Below are 25102 nucleotides of genomic sequence, written 5' to 3' on the forward strand. Positions count from 1 at the left end.
TCTCATTAAATCCTCACAGACTGCAAGATTAGTTTATCATCCCCATATTACAGATAAGAAACTTGAAACTCCAAGATACTCAGGAACTTACCCAGAGTCACACCATGAAGAGTGGCAGAGCCTGGAGCCCTACCCAGACCCTCCCTGCACCTAGCACTGGGAGGGTCAAGTCTGCGTGTAGTGGTCTAAGACACTGGGAAAGACAGGCTGCCCTCTTTGTTCATGTCAGTTACGTGTCTGGCTTCTGTGCACAGCCTTGCTAAGCTGGACCTCTCAGCTTTTAGTCAAATGGACATCTCAGCAGGATCATTTGGGCTTCTTGGGCGCTGGCCTGCATATGCAGGTTGGACTTGGTGATGTTCTTTGATGTATGTGAAGATACTGAACTAATGGAAAGAACGCTGGACTAAGACCTGACCGTTTCATCTTGATCCCTTCCTATTCCTAGATGATTCTACCCACTCCCAGCTAGGTGTTGATGTCTCTCAGGCATGCAGTTTAGACCCAGAGGGTATATCAACATGAACTGCAGAGAGAATGCCTAACTACCTCCACAGATGTCATCCCTAGTCTAAAAGCATTAAAACAGTATTTAGTGTTAACTAGCTATTATACTAACTTGAAAAACATGTGAAATAAGATGTAAAATGTCCATTAGGGTCAATAATCAAAGAATATAACATATGACAGACAAAAAAATAAAAATAACTATATATCCTTCTCTAAAATTTTACCTTAATGCTGAGGATTCAAGTTAATATTTTTTCCCTTCTGGAAGACTCATCATGAAGGTGGTAGAGTAAGCAATTATCAAGCATTCATCCCTAATGAAAACTACTAAGCCAAAATTAACAAGAAAATATTTTAATGATACTTTTGTAGCACAAAATTAAACTGAGAAAGGTAAGAGGAATGTGAGGGAATCTAAAAACCATAAATTATATCGCTTTATTTTGACATAACCCAGATGTTGAGAATGAACAGGTGTCCTATCAGCAGTCTCCATTTCTCCTCTCCAAGGCACAGTCTAGGCAATAAATCCAACAAAAAGGTTGTGCTTAGGCTCCAGTCCCCTGACTTGTTATTTAAAAGTACTACAATATATGAAACCATTCATCACTGCAGATTCAAATGACTGTCTGTCTGTCTGTCTGGAGATCACTTCAATTGCTCCTCAGGCCCCTTCAGGCTGGACTTCTGATTTCTTCTTTCTTTCTGACCCTGAATTCGGTAGAGTTTCTTCCTGAGGTCCTTCTGTCGCTTCAGTTTCTCTTCTTCCTCCTTCTGCTTCACTTTGAAGTGTTCTTTGTTGTGTAGATGCCGTTGCTCCTTGGCTTTCTTCACCTTCTCACTGTGCACTGTACTCAGAGCATCCAGCAGCGCAAGGATCTGACAAGGGCAAAACCCAGTGAGCATCAGAATATTCTTACAGCTACAGCATGCTTTCCTTCTAAGTTTCAGGAGGCCTAAACACCACAGCTGATGGCACCAAAGTTACAATCAATTCATGATCCAAATGAATATTAACCTAGTGAAAATTTATCCTGAACTAGGAAATTATAATTTGCATGGAAATATAAGTAGGAGCATATTTACTTAGCAAAATACTTAAATAATGGCCTTGACCACAAAACCACCTTTGTTAAATCACTCTGTGGATACTCTGTACAACTAAGAGTGATTTGCCAGCTGTGTGCCTATTATTCCCCATTAAAATGCATAAGGCAGAGCATGACTAAACAAAAGAAGCGAAATGGACTCCGGCCTTTCTTCTAACTTCCAGATCTAGTGCCTTGAATAAGTCTGGCCCTTATCCTTTCCTAATGAAAAGTGAGAATGCAGTAAAAATGCCAAGTGTGTTACTGAAAGCATTATTTTCACATCTAAATGCAACATGCTGGAAGCCGTCCATCAACAGTACCTTCCTTTCATGAGGCTCCCGTATGACAGCTGGTCTCAGTCTGTCCTTCGGAATCTTGCCTGCCTTTGCTTGGGTCTTGGGCTTGCTCTTAAATGGCAGGGCCTTCTGCAAGGCTTTTGGAATGTGCAGTGAATTAAAATGTTTCTTTTGCCTCACAATTGGCTGAAAAAGAAAAAGAAAACAAAGACTGTGACATATTTATATTATGATCTATGTGCATTTAAAACTTGCATAAAATCTTCTCAATGGGTTGATTTTTCCACAAGATCAGTAACACCACAGTTTGCTGACCATCAGAAATGAGGACTCAATCATCCATCAAATATATATTGCCTCAATGGGCATGCACAGCTGCAGGCAAAACAAAGGAATATACAGAATATACATATTTACAATTCTTCCAAGAAATCAACTGTGCCCATATCTACAGTATGGACAATAGGATCTCAACAGAGCAGATGAAAAGATCCAAAGTTTCTGTTAATGGAAAACTCTGGCCTTACCTTTGGGGCACTGAGACGGTTTTTTCTAGCCTAACAAGAATAACTAGCTTTTCATCTTGACTATAAACCTCTCTGGATTTAAGGACATAGTTCTTCCTCCAATGAGCAGCTGAAATGCCCCCATCCCTGATTCTCATTAAGAAGTTTAACTTTATTCTGTTTCTAATAGAAGGCTGGTTGAGAAGAGTGACATTTAAATGACAAATGAAGGCAAAACTCCTTCTACATTCAGTTTTCAAGCTAACCAAATTCTATGCTTAAATTGAGATGACCAAAATTCTTACCTGCCTCAGAAGTAGTTAATAAGTTGAAGTTTTGCCCTAGACCTTTACCAAGGTCGACAACTATATAGAGAATATGTCTGCTGTATCTTTATGAATTTACTGTTAAAGACATCACCCACAATAATATTGAATATTCTCTGTTTAAGAAACCAAAATATTTTAGAATGAAAGAAATCAGAGAAATCTCCTTCTCAAAAACAAGTAAGCACCACAGACTGGACAACAGGTACTATGTCCTGAAGTATATTTTAAGAGAAATTCATGGCAATGTGATTCAAATTTTATTAACTATGTTACAGAAAAACTAATGTCTGGAAAACTTCTGTTTCTAGCAGAATGGCAGACCGATACCCTGAATTACCCTCTTATTACAAAACAATTAAATATCCTGCATTAACACAAACAAATCTTTTCAAATGCATTGTTAACCTGTGAACAAAATAATGGACGTTCTCAGAGACCAAAACTTGAATGAAAATGGGAATCCAGACAGGCACTGAGAACTTAACATTTTAAAATACTGATGAGGCCAACTACTGGAAAGGATGTGGAATAACTAGAACTCTGATAAGCTGTTCAAGTCTAACCTGGTATTTCAGTATACTACAGGGATCACACACTGATGTTGAACACATGTATCCTGTAACCTGGCAATCCCACCCATGGGGATCTATGCAACGGAACTGTGTGCACATGCACACCAAACAGGTTGCATATAAGTGTTCAGGGCAGCATTTATAATAGCCAAAAACTGGAAACACTGTCCATCAATGGATAAAACCGACATTCTCATACAATGAAATTCTACTCAATGATAAAAACAAATAAATGTCTGCTATATACAAGAACATGAATGAATCTCATAATACTGAAGGAAAGAAACCAGGCAAAACAGTACGTGGTATGTTTTATAAAACTCAAAAAAAGGCAGAAGGAATTTCCATGTCAGGAGTTGGGATAGCGACTATCTCTGAGGTGGAGGTGGGGTAGTGACTGGGAGAGGTCACAAGGGGGACTTCTATTGTGCTGGTAATTCTATTGCTTGATCCAGGCGATGGCAACTTAGGTATGCTAAAATTCAATGAGCTGTATACACTTATTATTTGTGTACTTTTCTGTGTGTATGTTAACACTTCAATAAAAAGTTTATTAAAACTCTCAAAACACCCCTCCCCCTTGCTTCAATAAGAATCAGTACATTAATGTTTTTCAAATTAATACATGTATATAGTACAAAAAAAAAAGTTCAAAAGAGGTATATACAGTGAAAAGTTTAAGTCTCCTTCCCAATCCACAGAAAACCACTATTACCACTTGTCTTGTGTTCCTTCCAAAATAGTCTAGGAATATACAACATGTTCATTCAAATTTAATATTAGACTTTCTACTTGAAAATTCAAACCACAAGAAACATTACATATGAAGCTTCTGGGTGACACCCATCTACAGAGCACATGGGTGACTGATTGTACCTTATACAGAGAATCTTTGCTGGCCTTTAGTTTGATGCCATGGGAGAGCCGGAGTTGACCAGTTGTCCGCATTCCTGACCAGGTGTCTTTCTCACCAGCTGGTTTCAACAAAGATGTTACTGGGTTATAGAAGGCTGGAACAGAGACAGGATACCAAGTTCTCATGAAGACAATGTCTGGAAAGAGAGGAAATTTACATTAACATTTTCAAAAGAAGATTCATATCCATCTCGGTAAACAAAAGAACAAAATATTCACTCCCAACTTCTTTAGCTGGTTGCACAGTATTTGAAGAGAGACTTCACCAAGTGAACTACTTTTGAATAACACAAAGCTTTTACTGGGTGTGGCTGGGAGCGGTACACAAGATGCTCCAACTGGGGAGAGCTACAGCTGACTCCTGTTTCTAAAGACCTAAACTACCACCTGTAGTTCACACTGGCTAGAAATCAATAGTGAATGGTAGGTAACATGCTGTTAAGAACACACCACAAAGGATATTTACCACTCATCAGCAGTTTATCCTCAAAGGTGGCCCGGAAAGCTCCTTCTGGAGCCCGGAGCGCCTTCTTGATCTGTCCCCTTATTCCACTGACAGTTCGAATCACAGCACCTTCAAATTTGGCCACTTCCAAAGCAGAATTAAACATTCCCTACAGGTATATATATACATATACATATATATATTAAAAAATTAAATACACACAAAGTCAGATATTTTACTTCTTAGTTCATAAATATATCCTTGGTTAAAAAACAAAAAATAATTCATTGAAAGGTGATAAAAAAATCAACTATATTTTTCCCCCTAAAGGTGGAATTACTAGGTCAAAAGGAATAAAACTCTATCTTCCCTGAAATAACACTAATTAAAGACTCTATTGTGGGCTCATTAACATGTTCATCACTGCTATCTTTGTAGAAAAGAAGATCAAAAAGATATTTATTGGTCTGAACTGGCCTAGATGGCCTTTGCCGTCATCTCACAGGGCTTGACGACAGTTCATATCCTATTACTTAGGTGCACACACTCAGAAAATAAAGAGACAGCAAGATAAATGCTGATGGTAGTACTACCTTATATTATAAGAACATTTTATGATCATCTTAACTCTGTGTTTTTAATGGAAACACCCTCTACTGATGAAATTTTCAATAAATGTTGCTCAAACTACCCTCCCATGTTATACTGCTCTGTGTTACTTAAATATGCTCAGAAATCTAAAGAAGTAAACTAAATATAAAGAATATAAAATATAAAGAAGTAAACTAAAAATATCAAAGACCAAGTTTATAAAAGATTTCAAATACTTTTCTGAAAACATTAGAACTATATCTTAGACCTATATTAGAATATTTCATTCCTCCTTTAACAATATACACATTTATAAGCATATGAATATACAGATATATATATATATACCTTAATGAATGAAGTGTTCTTGAAAATTTTATATGGAAAACCAGTTAGCTTTAATTTCTTCACAATTTTTATAGATTTATCCAGATCAAGGACAACTCCTGTGGCAGCTATCCGGAAATCAGCCTAAAAAGGAACCCCCAAAATGTGAATACAGGAATAATGTCAGCAAGAGAAGAACTACATTTCTCTGTAATGCAACAAATTACCAAAGTGCAATTCACTTACAATCACCTAAGAAAAAGTAAGAAAGAATATATGAACATGCAAAACAGTATTTTAACAAAAGCTATCTGAAACTATAATACATGTATGCCAAAATTAATGATATCTTGAGCATTTTCCTGAGGGTGATTTCATAGTAACACAGTTTCACAAAGATGAATGAATGAAAGGGAATATGAAAATTTGGCTACAATGTTTGAGAAATTAAATTTTGGACATTCAGGATGGATTCCATTTGCCCATTATTTTGTTTTCTTTTCTGTTAAATGAAGCCAATAAAACCTGCTCTGATTGGTCAAATGAAGACTGTGTGAACATACCTTGCTAAACCAGATTACTAGGGGGTAGTCTTATGTCTAGCTGGTATCCAATGTATGCCAGAACCTAGTCAAGTGGTTAGCTCATGGTGAGCACTGCTTAAATATTTTTAGAAAAATATTAAAAAGCATAAAATATAAAAGCATAAAAGCATAAAAATATAAAATGTCATCAGTACCATTACAATTCTTCTATTTCCCTCTTCTCTACTCCCACACCTTACTTAAAAGCAAAATTAAAAGCAGGAAAATTAAAAGCAAAGAGAAATTTACTATAAATACTTAAAATGAATAATTTTCAACTTAAAGTTTCAGGTACATATTCCATAATCAAGACATTATTTCTCAAACACAATCTATAAAATAAACCATCAAAGATAGTTACCATTACGCCACTGACAGACTGTATTGCCAAGAACCCAGTACCCTGCGGAGTGATAGGACCTTAAAGGAAACAGGAAAAAAAAAAAAAAATACAGTGAACCACACATTCTGGATTCTGCTTTACATATATACTCCAATCCAAAAAAAAGAGAAAAATCTTATGAATTGGGATTTCATGCAAGGAAAAAAGCAAAACTATAATGATAAAGCCTAAAAGATTTAAATTAACCTACAAGCAAGTTTATTCTAATCCCTTTTTACCCCAAAAGGTTGCTCCACAATGCATGTGCTGTGGGGTGTATTTCAGAAGCCTTTGTCTTCCATTGTGGTCTTCAATATAATAAAGTGGGATGGTCTGAAACCTCCTCCACCCTACAGAAAAAATGACTGGATCTCGGGACTTGAGGATTTTCTTATACCAACGATGTTTCTTCAGACGCATCTGAAAGGAGAAGAGATTTCAGTAAGATTACTGGTACAAGTATGACCAAAGAACCTCAATCGTTAAGCATACAGTGAAGGGTACCTACCTGTACATATCCAACATTGCCCTCACTATTGCCCAAACCACCCAAAATAATTGGGTAATGTGGGTCAAAGTTAAGCACGAATTCACAGGGGACGTTTTCTATCTCAATTCGGATGTACATCCCAGGTCGAAAACCCTCATACTGAACTCTGGCTTCATCATCTTGATCTTCGAATTCTGCCCGGTTAAGCTATACATGAGAGGGGGGAAAAAAACCAAAAACAATTAAAAACCCATAATGCTGTTACTTTTAATAAATGTAAGATTAACATTTTTAAAAAAAGAGCAATTTCTAAATAAAGGAACCATGTACAGAATTATTTAGGCTTTATCCTAATTAAAAATAATGTATGTTTTATCTATACAGTTTGTTTAGGATATGCCCCAACTGTTTTCTTCTCTGTTGCTCCAAGCTATACTATAGTAAATACAAACAACTCTGAAAGCAGCCCTTAATGTTGGTCGACAAACACTCTGAAATTCCCCATCCACACTTTCTTTTCTTACTCTCCCAATTATTTCACACTTTTTCTCCTTTCATCAAACACCCAGTACCTCCTCCCTCATCCTCACTCTCAGCTGTTGACGGTTTCCTAATTCACTCAAAATTTAAGCAACCTAAAAGAACTTCCACAGTTAGCCCCTCTACCAGGGTTTACACCCATATTCAGCCTTTTATTACAGCTCTGCACTGTTCAATATAGTAGCCACACATGGCTATTTAAGTTGAAATTAAATAAAAATTTAAAATTCAGTCATTTAATCACATTAACTGTATTTCAAGTGGTCAGTATCAACATGTGGCTAGGTGGCCACAACATAAGACAGTAAGATATACATTTCCTTAATCACAGGAAGCCCTACTAGGCAGCTGTTAGAGATTATCCATCTATTTAATGCCAAGCTTTACTTGTACCCTAGATCATCCACTCTTGTTGGACTTTATTCCAACAAATCTTTCCTGTTATTTCTCTCATCTTAAAACCTTTTGACTCCACTTCCTCTCACTACTGCCCCATTTCTCTGCTTATCTCTGAAGCAAAATGTCCCAGAAGTTTTCTAAAGTCTGGTTCCAGTTACGCTGCTCATATTCTCATAAATCCCCTAAAATTGGACTTGAACCAATACTCCATTAAAATGCTTGCCAAAGTCACTAAAGGCCTCCATGTTCTTAATCCAGTGGTCAATTCTGTTTTCACTGTAGTTAACACATCAGCAGGATTTGAAACAATTTATCACTTCCTTCTACAGTGGTTTCCAGCATACTTCATGTCCTCTTACATTTCTTCTATCTCCTGAGAGCTGCGCAGTCTCCACTGCTGCTTCCTTGTCTCTGCCCAGTCTCCTGAAGTACCCAGTCCTGGTCCTCTCCTCTCCTGACTCCATGCTCATTCCCCAGGTCATTCCACCTATCTCATAGTTTTAAAAAGCACCCAGATCCTGAATACATCACATTTAAGTCCCCGGCCTCAACAGCTCTCCAGAACTGACCACCTGACACTCCTCTTGTCTGAAAGGTATCTCAAACCTAACAGATCCAAACTTCACCTTCCCAGGTAGACTGACATCAATGAAAGGCTTTCCTATCTTACTGATGACAACCCAATCCCTCCAGTAGGTCATCCTTATCTCCCCTCTCACACATCTCACATTCAATCCACCAGGAAATCCTATTGATCTACCTTTCAGAAAAAGTATAGCCAGAATTTGACTCTTTCTTTCCTCTCATCACTGCAACCCCCCACCCCCTCCCCACTGTAAGTCATGTTAATCTTACTGAACTTGTGCCAGGGTAACCCTTTCAAGGGGTAAGCAGACCATGCATGTCTCTCCTCTACTCAAAACCCCCGATGGACCCCCATTTCATTCAGAGTAAAAAATTCGAAGTTCTTTACAATGACCCACAAGGTTTTAGGTGATTTTATTTTATTATTATTATTTTTTGGTTGCGTTGGGTCTTCGTTGCTGTGCGCGCACGGGCTTTCTCTAGTTGCGGCGAGCGGGGGCTACTCTTCATTGCGGTGCGCGGGCTTCTCATTGCGGTGGCTTCTCTTGTTGCGGAGCACGGGCTCTAGGCGCGCAGGCTTCAGCAGTTGTGGCTCGTGGGCTATAGAGCACATGCTCAGTAGTTGTGGCACACGGGCTTAGTTGCTCTGCAGCATGTGGGATCTTCCCGGATCAGGGATCGAACCCGTGTCCCCTGCACTGGCAGGTGGATTCTTAACCACTGCGCCACCAGGGAAGCCCCTAGGTGATTTTAAATTATAAATGGCCTAAAGCAAAGACTTCAGAACCTGCCTTACATTTCCTAGTCACTTCTATCAAAGGTCAGTACACACTTTGAATCACTATGTTAATGACTAACCAGGAGATACTTCTTTGACTAGATGAAGACCTAGGTTGAGCAAACCCTGTCAGCTGCATTTTCACAAATCATATACTTAATCTGCAGAAGACATATTAAGGTATGCTCCTGTTTACAGGGATTCTTGGTGGCCCCACTTGTCAAAGCGCATCTCAAACACTTGCCATCAACTGTACACATCTCTGTGTCTCCTTCAGAGTCAGTTCATCATCTCAAACAGCCTGCTCAGCATCCCCGGACGGCAGGGCCACACTATCTCCCTTTCAGCATTCCACAGGCTCCCTTTATCTTTGCATCTGACCTTACATTCGAAGTATCCTCTGAACTCTGACCAAGGTGGGTTTTCAGAAAACCATCCCCAGAGAGCACTGGTATAAGCCACATAGGCCAAGAATCACGTACACATTCAAATTATTCAATTATGGTTCCAGGGAGTAGTAATCAGAATACTAAGGCAATGCTTGCATGTAAATAAACATACTGTCTCAAATCACTACTCTGTAAGGTCCTCAAAAATGGTGGCCGTGTCTCAGCCATTTCTGCTTCCGCAACATTTAATGCTTGGTACAAAATAGACACTGATATTTTTCTGGTGAATGTCTGACTGAAGAAACAATTAGATAACTGCATGAATAAACACACCTATTTGCATCTTGACCTAGGAGCCCAAACAGGAGGCCCAGAAGCAGGCAGGGAGCAAAGACCTAAACAAAGTTACGTATTCACAGCACTATTACAGCCCTGAAATGCGGCTGATAGGAACTGAGTTTTCTCACCTGTGCTTGTTTCTGCATTTCTCCTTTAAGATCATCAAAGTATGTGTTTTCTCCTTCATCATATTCTGCATCAAACATCTCTTTCAATTTTCTCTTTTTATCCAAATGCTTTTTCTTAGCACTTTCCTCTGCATTGGGGTCAACTTCTTCTTTAACTTCTTCCTCCACATCTTCAACCTTAAATTTCCAGAAGAGAAAATTTTGTAAAAATTTGTGGAGACCTCTTCTTTAAACATTAAGGCAGATTTTAAAAGTTCTATTTGAGCTGCGAAAATCTTAGTTACGATCATCATGAAAACAAAATAAAACAGCCTTTGTCTCTAAATAACATGTACTGCAACAAGAGACATTTAGACATCTGCATTACAATTAGCTGCCATTCCTTAATATGGTTGGGAATGCCAAATCAAATCAACTGTTCCCAACCCAGATGCTCCCAGATACTGTTCTAAACAAATATTAGGGAGAACAGGGAATTTTTTTTTTTTTTAAAACGGCACTTAAAATTAAGTGGAGGAGAATGATGGCAAGACAGTGACCCAGGAGCTAAAACTTTCAATGACTGAAGAATCATAACAAGAAGAAGAGGTAATAGGTATCACTCAAAAAAATTAACAATAACAAATAAACCAACAACTTTTGGTCCGTTCCCACCCTCTTCACTTTTAGGAAGGAATCCATCCATCTCATATGGGGCCTCTTGCAGAACATACTGACCACAGATCAAGGACCAGTGGCTGATGGCTGGCCATGGCCAAGTCATACCTGAGTATCCGGGCCTGATTTTCCCTTGTGCACGTCCCCTGTTTCCAGGTCTTCAAAGTCACCATAGAGCTCCTCTGGGAAAAGAACATCCAAATGACTCCCCTGTAAGTAGGGCCTGCACGTGACACTCTAGCACCACCCAGCACCAAGTGGCCTAAGTGCTTGGCATCTCAAACTTCATTTTTACTGTGCTTATTGCTACAAAACCCTAAAGAATCCCGCACTTACACAGCCTTCTTTTTCTTGTTAAATTTTGTCAGTATTTCATCACCTGTTTAGGTTAAGGAAATGGGCCCAATCCACTTTTCCATATTCTACTTCAAAATGCCACTTAGCCACAAGCTATTTTTCCAGGATAGGTGATGAACATTCTGTAGCAGAGATGCATACAGAGGTGGCATGCGTGGCCCTGCATGTCAGTCCCCAAACCAACAGTTCAAAGAGTGACTTGAAAAGTCATGGCATGATAATAGCACATATGAAAAAGAGTCTCAACAATAAGATCAACACAGCACAACCATGTGACATACCTAGGGAAGATCTGAGATTACACAAAATACAGCATTTAGAGTAACAGTAGTATCCAAAACAATGTCAAGCCCATAAGAAGAGCTCATTTATTTGTTTTTGGAGCTCTAAGTTTAGTTATGGATCCTACCCTTAAAAGAAACAGGCAAGTTAAAACTCTGGGAGGCAACATTTAGAAAGGTATCAAAACATTTTCATATAAGAAAGAGCCAAAGAACCAAAGGACATATAAAAGATAGGAAGATTTCATTTGTAATAAAAAACAAAAAAGGATAAAGTACTTAGGAATAATCCTAACAAGAAATGTACTAGAACTTTAGTTTAAAAATTTTTTAAGTTTTAATATGCTTTTTAAAGGACACATGGAGACACAACTAGGGTGCCAGTGGGACGCTGGTGGGGGCCCTCGACGCCCAAGGTGACGGGAGGAACCCCTGAGCGACTGAGTAGGACATGGGGGAGTGAGGGGGGAGAAGTGGAGGTCGGACAGGAATGGCACCCCGAGGGGTGGCTGGGATGGGGGAGGGGTTCCCACGTCTAGAGGGACCCTCGGGGGCTCGGAGGATCAGGCATTTCCCCTGTCCAATTGGGCCCCGGGAGGCCTGCGGGGCTCCCGGGCCAGGTCCTCCTCCCTCCAAGGCCCCCTCCAGTCCGCGTTGATCCCAGGGGCATAGGAGGGAGGTGCAGGGAGGAGAGGCGGGATGTTGGGGTCCTCCAAGACCAGAGGATCAGGGGAGGTGCCATGGGCATTTCCCCCACCCACTCGGCCCTGGGAAGCCTGCTGGGCTCTCAGCCTAGTCATCCGTTCTCGTTCTCCAGGGCCCCCTCTGGCCTCATGGGTCCTAGGGGCGTGGGAGGGAGGGAGGAGGGGGAAGAGGGGAAGAGGAGGAGAGGTGGACAGGGGGGACCCTCTGGGGCCGGGGGATCAGGGGAAGCACCGCGGGCATTTCCCCCACCCACTCGGCTCCAGGAAGCCTGTTGGGGTCTGGTCCCCTGCCTTCCGGAGCCCTCTCCTGCTGCGTGGGTCCTAGGGGCATGGGGCGGGGTGGGGGTGGGGGGGACAAGAGAGGCCAATGGGGAGGGGTCCTCCGGGATCGGAGGACTGGGGGGAAGGCACCTAGCATTTCCCCTGCTCACTCAGGCCCAGTGGGCCTGCTGGGGTCCTGCACCTGGTACTGCGCCCTCCAGGGACAGAGGCACTCCTGGCACCTCCTGCTGTGTTGAGCCTAAGCCCCACCCCCCACCACCCCACAGGGCCTGTTCCAGCCCTGTGGGTTCTAAGCATAGGCCCCACCCACCACCTAAACCCCACCCCTGCATAAGCCCCACCCCCATAGCCAAGGCCTTGTCTGGCTTTTTTTTTTTTTTTTTTAAACTCCTCTTTTTTACTACTGTGGTTCTCTTTTACCTTCCGGTTGTTGTTTGATCCATATTTTTATTTTTTTATTCTTTCTAACATATCTGTTAGTTTTCTAATCTTATTTTATTTTTTTTCTCTTTGTTATTGTTCTGCTCCTTTTTTCTTTTCCTTTTTTTTGCCACCCCACGAGGCTTGCAGGATCTTGGTTCACAAGCCGGGGGTTGGGCCAGGGCTCCTGTGGTTGGAACTCCGAGTCCGAACCACTGGAGTCACAGAAAACCTCATACCCCAGGGAATATTCATCACAGTGAGGTCTCCCAGAGGTTCTTATCTCAGCACAAAGACCGAGCTCTACCCAACAGCCTACAAACTCCAGTGCTGGAAGCCTTAGGCCAGACAACCAGTAAAACAGGAATACAATCCCACCCATTAAAAAAAAAAGAGAGAGACGACAAAACAATATGTCAAGTGTCAAGATGAAGGAACAAAGTAAAAACCTACAAAACCAAGTAAATGAAGAGGAAATAGGGAACCTACCTGAAAAAGAATTCAGAGTAATGATAGTAAAGATGATCCAGAATCCCGGAAATAGAATGGAGGCGCAGATTGAGAAAATTCAAGAAATGTTTAACACAGAGCTAGAAGAACTAAAGAACAAACAGAGATGAACAACACAATAACTAAAATGAAACATACACTAGAAGGAATCAATAACAGAATAACTGAGGCAGAAGAATGAATAAGTGAGCTGGAAGACAAAATGGTGGAAATAACTGCCGAGGAGCAGAATAAAGAGAAAAGAATGAAAAGAACTGAAGACAAACAGACCTCTGGGACAACCCTAAATGCACCAACATTTGAATTATAGGGGCCCCAGAAGAAGAAGAGAAAAAGAAAGGGTCTAAGAAAATATTTGAAGAGATTATAATGGAAAACTTCCCCAACATGGGAAATAGTCACCCAAGTGCAGGAAGCACAGAGAGTCCCATAAAGGATAAACCCTAGGAGAAACACAGCAAGACACATATTAATCAAACAAACAAAAATTAAATTCCAAGAAAAAATATTAAAAGCAGCAAGGGAAAAACAAAAAATAACATACAAAGGAATCCCCATAAGGTTATCAGCTGATTTTTCAGCAGAAACTCTGCAGGCCAGAAGGGAGTGGCAGGATATACATTTAAAGTGATGAAAGAGAAAAACCTACAACCAAGATTACTCTACCCAGCAAGGATCTCGTTCAGATTCGACAGAGAAATCAAAAGCTTTTCAGACAAACAAAAGCTAAGAATTCAGCACCACCAAACCAACTTTACAACAAGTGCTAAAGGAACTTCTCTAGGCGGGAAACACAAGAGAAGAAAAAGACCCACAAAAACAAACCCAAAACAATTAAGAAAATGGTAATAGGAATATACATATCGATAATAACCTTGAATGTAAATGGATTAAATACTACAAACAAAAGACACAGGCTGGCTGAATGGATACAAAAACAAGACCCATATATATGCTGTCCACAAGAGACCCACTTCAGACCTAGGGACACATACAGACTGAAAGTGAAGGGATGGAAAAAGATATTCTATGCAAATGGAAATCAAAAGAAAGCTAGAGTAGCAATACTTGTATCAGATAAAATAGACTTTAAAATAAAGACTGTTACAAGAGATAAGGAAGGACACTACATAATGATCAAGGGATCAATCCAAGAAGAAGATATAACAATTATAAATATTTATGCACCCAACACAGAAGCACCTCAATACATAAGGCAAATGCTATCAACCATAAAAGGGGAAATCGACAGTAACACAATAATAGTAGGGGACTTTAACACCCCACTTACACCAATGGACAGTTCATCAAAAAAGAAAATAAGTAAGGAAACACAAGCTTTAGATGACAAAATACACTAGATAGATTTAATTGATATCTATAGGACATTACACCCAAAATTGGCAGAATAGACTTTTTTCTCAAGTGCGCACGGAACATTTTCCAGGATAGATCACACCTTGGGTCACAAATCAAGCCTCAGAAAATTTAAGAAAATTGAAATCGTACCAAGCATCTTTTCTGACCACAGTGCTATGAGACTGGAAATCAATTAAAGGAAAAAATCTGTAAAAAACAAATACATGGAAGCTAAACAGTGCGCTACTATATGACCAAGAGATCGCTGAAGAAATCAAAGAAATAGAAAAATACACAGAAACAAATGACAACAAAAACACAATGACCCAAAACCTATGGGATGCAGCAAAAGCAGTTCTAAGACGGAAGTTTATGTCAATAAAATCCTGCCTCAAGAAACAAGAAAAATCTCAAATAAACTATCTAACCCTACATCTAAAGCAACTAGAGAAAGAAGAACAAAGAAAACCCGAAGTCAGTAGAAGGAAAGAAATCATAAAGATCATAGCAGAAATAAATGAAATAGAAATGGAGAAAACAATAGCAAAGATCAATAAAACTAAAAGTTGGTTCTTTGAGAAGATAAACAAAATTGATAAACCTTTAGCCAGACTCATCAAGAAAAAAAGGGAGAGGACACAAATCAACAAAATTAGAAATGAAAAAGAAGAAATCACAACTGACAATGCAGAAATACAAAGGATTTTAAGAGACTACTACAAACAACTATATGCCAATAAAATGGACAACCACAAAGAAATGGACAAATTCTTGGAAAGGTACAATTTACCAAGACTGAACCAGGAAGAATTAGAAAACATAAACAGACCTATCACAAGTAATGAAATTGAAACTGTAATTAAAAATCTTCTAACAAACAAAAGTCCAGAACCAGATGGCTTCACAGGCAAATTCTATCAAACATTGAGAGAAGAGCTAACACCCATCCTTCTCAACCTCTTCCAAAAAATTGCAGAGGGAGGAATACTCCCAAATTCGTTCTATGAAACCACCATCACCCTGATACCAAAACCAGACAAAGATATCACAAAAAAAGAAAATTACAGACCAATATCACTGATGAATACAGATGCAAAAATCCTCAACAAAATACTAGCAAACAGAATCCAACAACACATTAAAAGGATCATACACCACGATCAAGTGGGATTTATCCCAGGGATGCAAGGATTCTTCAATATATGCAAATCAATCAATGTGATACACCATATTAACAAATTGAAGAATAAAAACCGTATGATCATCTCAAAAGATGCAGAAAAAGTTTCTGACAAAATTCAACACCATTTATGATAAAAACTCTCCAGAAAATGGGCATAGAGGGAACCTACCTCAACATAATAAAGGCCATAAATGACAAACCCATAGCAAACATCATACTCAATGGTGAAAAACTTAAAGCATTTCCACTAAGATCAGGAACAAGGCAAGGATGTCCACTCTCGCCACTCTTATTCAACATAGTTTTGGAAGTCCTAGCCACAGCAATCAGAAGAAAAAGAAATAAAAGGAATACAAATTGGAAAAGAGGAAGTAAAACTGTCACTGTTTGCAGATGACATGATACTATACATAGAAAATCCTAAAGATGCCACCAGAAAACTACTAGAACTAATCAATGAATTTAGTAAGGTTGCAGGATACAAAATTAATGCACAGAAATCTCTGGCATTCCAATACATTAACAATGAAAAACCAGAAAGAGAAATTAAGGAAACACTCCCATTTACCAATGCAACAAAAAGAATAAAATACCTAGGAATAAACCTACCTATAGAGGTGAAAGACTTGTACTCAGAAAACTATAAAACACTGATGAAAGTAATCAAAGATGACATAAACAGATGGAGAAATATACCATGTTCTTGGATTGGAAGAATCAATATTGTGAAAATGACTATACTGCCCAAAGCAATCTACAGATTCAATGCAATCCCTACCAAACTACCAATGGCATTCTTCACAGAATTAGAACAAAACATTTTACAATTCGTATGGAAACACAAAAGACTCCAAATAGCCACAGCAATCTTGAGAAAGAAAAACGGAGCTGGAGGAATCAGGCTCCCTGACTTCAAACTATACTACAAAGCTAATCAAGACAATATGGTATTGGCACAAAAACAGAAATATAGATCAATGGTACGGGATAGAAAGCACAGAGATAAACCCACACACATATAGTCACCTAATTTATGACAAAGTAGGCAAGAACATACAATGGAGAAAAGACAGCCTCTTTAATAAGTGATGCTGGGAAAAGTGGACAGCTACATGTAAAAGAATGAAATTAGAACACTACTTAACACCATACACAAAAATAAACTCCAAATGGATTAAAGACCTAAATGTAAGACCAGACACTATAAAACTCCTAGAGGAAAACATAGGAAAAACACTCTTTGACATAAACCACAGCAAGTTCTTTTTTGACACACCTCCTAAAGTAATGAAAATAAAAACAAAAAAAACAAATGGGACCTAATGAAACTTAAAAGCTTTTGCACAGCAAAGGAAACCATAAACAAGACTAAAACACAACCCTCAGAATGGGAGAAAATATTTGCAAGTGAAGCACAAAGGATTAATCTCCAAAATATACAAACAGCTCATGGAGCTCAATATCAAAAAACCCCAAACAACCCAATTAAAAATGGGCGGAAGACCTAAATAGACATTTCACCAAAGAAGACATACAGATGGCCAAGAGGCAGATGAAAAGCTGCTCAGCATCACTAATTATTAGAGAAATGCAAATCAAAACTAAAATGAGGTATATCACCTCACACCAGTCAGAATGGCCATCATCAAAAAGTCTACAAACAATAAATGCTGGAGAGGGTGTGGAGAAAAGGGGACCCTGTTGCACTGTTTGTGGGAATGTAAATTGATACAGCCACTATGGAGAACAGTATGGAGGTTCCTTAAAAAACTAAAAATAGAACTACCATATGACCCAGCAATCCCACTACTGGGCATACAGCCTGAGAAAACCATAATTCAAAAGGACATATGTATCCCAATGTTCACTGCAGCACTACTTCCAATAGCCAGGACATGGAAACAACCTAAATGGCCAACAATAGATGAATAGATAAAGAAGATGTGGTACATATATACAATGGAATATTACTCAGCCATAAAAAGGAATGAAATTGGGTCATTTGTAGAGATGTGGATGGACCTAGAGTCTGTCATACAGAGTGAAGTAAGCCAGAAAGAGAAAAACAAATATCGTATATTAACGCATATATGTGGAACCTAGAAAAATGGTACAGATGAACCTATTTGTAGGGCAGGAATAGAGACGTAGACATAGAGAACAGACATGTGGACACATTGGGGGAAGGGGAGGGTGGGACGAATTGGGAGATTAGGTTTGACATAATTACACTACCATGTGTAAAACAGATAGCTAATGGGAACCTGCTGTATAGCACAGGGAGCTCAGCTTGGTGTTCTGTGACAACCTAGATGGGTGGGATGGGGGAGGGTGGGAGGCCAAGAGGGAGGGCATATAGGTATACATATAGCCGATTCACTTCACTGTACAGCAGAAACTAACACTGTAAAGCAATTTTACTCCAATAAAAAAATAAAATAAAATAAAGGACACATGGAATAACCTTAGCTAATGCTTTTAAGTGCTTCACATACCAGGCACTGCTCTAAGTATTTTACATGCCTTAACTATATTCTTCAACATGACTCAATGAAGGAGGTATTATTAATGTTATCTACTGAACAAGTAAAACCACCATGTGTTTGGAAAGGAAGACTCAGTATCATGAAGACTCTAATTCTCTCTTTTACATAGTTACAATGAAAATAACCACCAAGGATTTCCAGTCTGGAAAAGATGGTGTAGACATATCTCCTCTGTTCCTCCTGACTGTGTATAACCACCAACTCCAGAAATGATGCAAGAGCACAAGAGACAACCACAGGAGAACTCTGAAAGGTGGAAAGACAAAGATGAGCTAGTGAGCATCCCCAGGACCAGAGGAATGACATAGTGGCCTATGTCTCACTATACCACAACCCACAGAAAGGCAACTTAGGGCCACCATTTTCCAATCCACAAGTGGCAACAGAAGGCAGCCGCAGAATGAGATAGGCTCATTCTTCCTTCAGATTGAACCAGATCTCACCAGCAATCCAGGTAAACTGGGTATCCCACTGACAGCAAGTGATGAAGGAAAGTGCTAGCCTTCCCAAAGAGCTTGAATCTCCTTTCCTCCACCAAGATGTACCAGGTGCCCAAGGGTTATCAGCAAGAAGGGATTCCACCAGGCATGAGACTCTCCTCTTCCACCTTAAAAACAATATGTGTCCAGGCAGGACCAAGCAAAGGAGATGCCCCCAGAACAAGCAAACTGGCCCCAGAGGCCAAAACAACTTTCCCCGACCTAGCCACACTAGGTGGCCCAGCCTAGGGAAGCTCCTCTGTTCCCCCCAGGTAGCACCAGCAAGAACCAGTAGCACCAGCAGGAACGAGTAGCACCAGATAAACCAAGTAGAGCAAAACAGTACCACAAAGGCTCCGAAATTAAATTGTCATTGGAACCACAGCCCATGAAGTAGACCAGGGCCTGCACATTAAACCTAAACAGGATGATCGCCTGCTAAAATTTTAAAATTACATAGGACCCAGGGTCTCCAAACAAAATGTGTGGCTATAATAGAAAATCACCTGTCATACCCAGAACCAAGAAAATCATCATTTGAATGTGAAAAGACAACTGAAAACAACACTGAAATGAATCAGATGTTGGAACTATCTGACTTGTATCTTGAAGCAGCCATTATAAATAAAATTATAAAACCAAAAAAAAAAAAAAAACTTCAACAAGCAACTATAAATCTTACAGCAACAACCAAAAAATTGAAAACCTCAACAAGAAATTGAAAAACAAAATGGAAATTATAGAACTGAAAAATACAGTAACAGAAATTAAAAAACTGGCTACGTGGGCTCAATAGTAAGAGTAGAGATGACAGAGGATGGACTCAGAGAACTTGAGGCCACATAATAGAATTCATTCAGTCTGAACAACATAGAGAAAGCCTAAAAACAAATGAAGAGCGCCTCAAAGACCTGTGGGACAGAAACAAAAAAATCCCAACATCTGTATCATCAGAGTCTCAAGGAGTCTGGAGCTGAAAGAAATAATGACTGCAGATTCCTAAATCTGTTGAAAGACACTAACTTACAGATTCAAGAAGATGAGTTAATCTCAAACAGAGTAAACCCAACAAAATTCACACCAATCAAACTTCTGAAAACTAAAAACAAATAAAAAATATCTGAAAGCAGCCAGAAAGAAATGACAGATTACCTATAGGGGGACACCAAGTAAAATGACAGCCTATGTATCTATTCTTTAGAAATGAAGAAGGAAACAGACATTCTCAGATGAAGGAAAACTACAGGAATTTGTAGCTACCATACTTACCCTTAAAAAATGGCTAAAGGAAGTTCTTAAGCAGAAAGGAAATTATAAAAGGAGAAATCTGAGACCATCAGAAAAAAAAGAAAAAACAAAAGAAAAAAGAAAAAAAGAACAGAAATATGGATACACAGAACAGACTATCCATCTTCTTATGAATTTGTAAAATCATATTTCATAGTCAAAAAAATTATACCACTATCTAATATTCAAGCCAATGATATTTAAAAGTGGGGAAACTACAACAAACTACTAAATATAACAAAAAAGATGCAAACTCACAGATACAGAGAACAAACTAGTGGTTACCAGTGGGAAGAGGGAAGTGGGGAGGGCTAACAGAGGGGTAAGGAATTAAGAAGTACAAACTATTAGGTATAAAATAAGCTACACGGATATATTCCCCATACAACACAGGGAATATAGCCAATATTTTATAATAACTATAAATGGAGTATAACCTGTAAAAAGTGTGGATCACTATATTGTACATCTGTAACTTACATAATAATAAAAAAAAAATCTTTTTAAGTGGGGAAGATAAAAGGACCTAAATGGAAGAAAAGTTTACACATGTTACTCAAAGTGGTAAAATGTTGGTAACAGTAGGTGTAATATTACAATATGTATATAGTCTATTTTGACCACTTCTAATCAACATTGTACTGGAAGTTTAAGCCAGTGTACTAAGATAAGAAAAATAAGTCATCCAGATAGCACAGAAAGAAGTAAAACTGTCTTTATTCACAGATCATATATGATGGTCTTTGCTACACAATGGGCAAAAATTGCAAATTCCATGTGATAAAGGATTGTATCAAAAGTAATTAAGAATTAAACTTCAATAATAACACACAACCAAAGTAAAATAATGGGCAAAAGATTTGACAGACACTTCATTGAAGAAACACAGATGGCAAATACGCACGTGAAAAAAGGCTCATTATCATTAATCATTAGGAAAATAAAATAAGATACCACTCTAAACCTTAAAAAGTGTCTAAAATTAAAAAGACCAACATATCAAGCACTGGCAAGGATGTGGAGCAACTGGAAGTCTCATAAAGTGCTAGTGGCAATGCAAAATGGTACAACCACTAAGGAAAACAATTTGGCTATTTCTTAAAAAAAATTAGAACTACATCTACCATATGATTCATTTAGTCCACTCTGAGGTATGTACCCAAGAGAAATGAAAGCAGTTGTTCATACAAAGACTTGCAGAAGGATGTTCACAGTAGCTTTATTTGCAATAGCCCCAAACTGGAAATAACATAAATGTCCATCAAAAGGTGAACAGATAAACAAACTGTATTGCATTATACAATGGAATACTACTCACCAATAAAAAGAAATTAACTACGCAGCAATAAAAAGGAATGAAGATACAACAGCATGGATGAATCTCAAAATGATTATGCTGAGTACAATAAGTTAGAAAAGACTGCATACCGTATGATTCCATTTATATCAAATTACAGAGGATACAAACTCTTGTATAGTGACAGAAAGCAGAAGAGTGGTTACCTGATGATAGGGAAAGGACAGAAGGGAGGGATAACAAGTGGCATGAGGAAACTTTTGGGGTGACAAATATGTTCATTATCTTGATTGTAGTGATTGTATACTCATGTCAAAGCTTATCAAACTGTACACTTTAAATACGTGCAGTTTACTGTATATCCATTAAACCTCAATACAGCTACTAAAAAAGACACAAATCCACCACACTTTCTTTTGGAAACAGAAGAGATGATTCTTAAGTTTCCATGGAAAAATAAGTAAGAGAATAGTCAGAAGAATTCTACAAAACCTAGCAGAGACAGGGAGAGATAGGAACCAGTCATACCAGTTTTAATAGTTGGTGTCTTAATAGCATACTATAAAGCTATATAAGGGTTTTAAACATAGCAATGATGAATGAACCAACAGAAATCAATGCCATAAACTAGAAAAGTCCAAAAACTTTTTTCTATATCTATCAATTAAGAATATGACAGGGGCTTCCCTGGTGGCCCAGTGGTTGGGAGTCTGCCTGCCGGTGCGGGGGGCGCGGGTTCGGGCCCTGGTCTGGGGGGGTCCCGCGTGCCGCGGAGCGGCTGGGCCCGTGGGCCACGGTTGCTGGGCCTGCGCGTCTGGGGCCTGTGCTCCGCGGCAGGGGGGGCCGCGGTGGTGGGGGGCCCGCGCGCCGCGGTGGGGGGTGGCCCCCGCTCGCTGCGGCTGGAGGGAGCCCTCGCGCGGAGGCGGGGACCCAGCGCAGCCAAGGGTAAATAAATAAATAAATAAATAAACAAACCCAAAGTTAAAAAAAAAAAAAAAAAAGAATATGACAAAAAGAGCATTTTAATCAGTTGGGAAAAGAATAAATAGTATTGGAAAGAACCTGGTGGCCACCTGGGAAAAACTCTATCTATGCCTCTCAACTCACACTAAAATAAGTAGCAGATGAGTCGGTGATTTAAATGTTAAAAAAAAAAAAGGAAATCAGGAAGCACTAGAAAAAACAATGGAAGATTTTTCTTCTCCTTTTTTAGATTTTTTTTTTTTTTTTAACAAAAGACCTTTTTAGGTATAAGACAAATCCCAAAAGTCATTTAAGGCTAAACTGATAAATCTAACTTCATTAAAAAAAAAAAATTCCACATGAAAGAATCATAAGGTTAAAATACAAATGTTAAAATAAGGGGGTTAAATGTGGCACCTCATATCACAAAAGACTTATTTCTCTAATATATAAAAAATTCTTATAAATAAGTATGAAAAAATATCAACAATAACCCAATAGAAAATGGGCAAAGCATATTCAAAGACAGTTCATGGAAGGAAATACAAATGGCCCCCTAACACACAGAAAGGTGCTCAAACTGACAGAGACCCAAGATTTTGTTAATGCTCTGTTCATTAATTATGACAAATGTACCATCCATATGTAAGATGATAATAATCGGGCAAACTGGGTGTGAGGTATGTGGGAACTCTGTACTATAGTCACAATTTTTCTCTAAATCTAAACTATTATAAACTTTAAAAAAATAAGCAGAAGACTTAAATGGATACCTCACAAAGGAAGATATTAAATTGGCCAATACGCACATGAAAAGATACGCAACGTCCTTAGTCATCAGGGAATTACAAATTAAAACCACGAGATACTATTTCACACCCACTAGGATGTGAACTGAAATTGTCATCCACTGCTGGAGTTCTCTTTGAAGAACTGTGGGGCAGTTTACTTTGTGATCAACCCACAGAGACAGGATGACCCTCCCACCCAAAATATGGTTTGAATATTGAGACAGATGACACACACATGAATCAAGAGGATATGGAAAGATTTATAATTCACAAAATGAGACTTTTTGGGGAGAGTAGGGCAGACTTCCCAAGCTAGTTCAAATACAGCTTGGGAGAGCAGGCAGGAAAGGAGAATAGCTTGAGCTGTTAATGGTGGTTACGAGGTGGTAGGGCTTTGGTGACAGCTGGAGTGTATATGGTTTGAAATCCCTCCTGATGCCAAAAGAGGAGCACCTTGGCTTTTTTATCAGCTTGCCCAGATGTAGGACAGAAAGGGGGACAGAACAGGTGGGGCTTAAGAGCTGTCATCAGTCGAACATTAAAAATGGAGTCAAACTCTATTAGTTTCTCATCAAGTTGGGTGTCCATCTACCCACCCCATAGCTCCGCCATTCTACTCCTAGGTATTACCAAGGAGAAATGAAAACCAATTTCCACAAAAAAAGACCTATACGTGAATGTTCAGAGCAGCCTTAATTGTAATAGTCAACTACTGGAAGCAACCTAAATGGCCATCAAGAGAAAAATGGATAAACAATTGTGGCATATCCATGCAACAGAATACTTAACTCAGCAATAAGAAGAAACAAATTATAATATGAATGAACCTCAAAAACTGTATGCTAAGTAAAAGAATCTACAGACAAAAGAGAGTATTTTTATTATGTAATTCTAGAAAAGGCAAAACTAATTTATAGTGAGAGAAAGCAGATCATTGGTTGCCTTGGGACTGCTGTGATGGTGGGAGTAGGGACTGACTGCAAAGGGGCATGAGGGTTCTTTCTGTGGTGATAGAAATACTTTATTTCTTGATTGTAATGGTAGTACATGAACATATACAACTGTCCAAACTAGCCAAACAAGAATATTCTTAAAACAGGTATACTTAATTGTATGTAAAACATATCTCAACAAGATTGATTTATTAAAAAGTAAAACATTGTGTTGAGGGAAAGAACCCATACACTAAAAAATACATACTGTCCGACTACATCTGTATGAAGTCCAAGATCAGGCAAAACAAATCTATGGTGATAGAAATCCAAAAGTGGCTGCCTGGGGTAGGGGGTGGGTGCTGACTGCAAAGGACACAGACAAACATTTAGGGTGTGACAGAAATGTTCTTATTCTCATTTTGGGTGATGGATCTAAGTGTATATAATTGTCAAAATATATTAGGTTGAACATTAAGCTATACCTTAATTTTTAAAAGTGCTTTCCTTAAAAACAAAACCAAAAAATTCCTTTTCTAATCCCACAACTAACAAATACAAGTAAAAGAAAAAAATCAAACCTTGTTAATTTTTTAATCATGAGAAAAATAGTAGAATGAAAAATAAATCCAAAAGTTATGGATCTAACAAAATAGAGAACGTGCAAATCTAACTAAAAGACAAAAAAGAAAAAGAAAAAAGGAACAATGTTAGAAATGAGAAAGTGCAAATAACAGACGAGTGCTTTATTCTATTATAAATTCAAAATTTCACTGAAAGTCTTGTCAGAAAATATTATGAAGACTATCTCATGAAAATGTCAAAATATAAACACAAAAACCACAACCACCACTACAA

At 38.7% G+C, this 25102-nt stretch overlaps 1 protein-coding gene across 2 annotated transcripts in view; it reads right to left on the reverse strand.

The window, feature by feature from the left end:
- Positions 1–848: 848 nt before the first annotated feature.
- BMS1 (BMS1 ribosome biogenesis factor) overlaps positions 849–25102 on the reverse strand; it is a 44162-nt gene continuing 19908 nt past the window's right edge. For both annotated transcript variants that reach the window (XM_061198239.1, XM_061198244.1), the window contains exons 14-23: positions 10962–11035; positions 10197–10373; positions 7057–7245; positions 6788–6968; positions 6528–6586; positions 5604–5726; positions 4686–4833; positions 4181–4356; positions 1922–2083; positions 849–1389 (exon numbers count right to left, since the gene is read on the reverse strand). In XM_061198239.1, coding sequence (XP_061054222.1) covers positions 1159–1389; positions 1922–2083; positions 4181–4356; positions 4686–4833; positions 5604–5726; positions 6528–6586; positions 6788–6968; positions 7057–7245; positions 10197–10373; positions 10962–11035 — 1520 coding nt within the window. In that variant the 3' untranslated portion in view covers positions 849–1158. The remainder of the gene's footprint in view (positions 1390–1921; positions 2084–4180; positions 4357–4685; positions 4834–5603; positions 5727–6527; positions 6587–6787; positions 6969–7056; positions 7246–10196; positions 10374–10961; positions 11036–25102) is intronic.

This window comes from Eubalaena glacialis, chromosome 1 (genome assembly GCF_028564815.1).
Source record: "Eubalaena glacialis isolate mEubGla1 chromosome 1, mEubGla1.1.hap2.+ XY, whole genome shotgun sequence".
Classification (NCBI taxonomy): Eukaryota; Metazoa; Chordata; class Mammalia; order Artiodactyla; family Balaenidae; genus Eubalaena; species Eubalaena glacialis.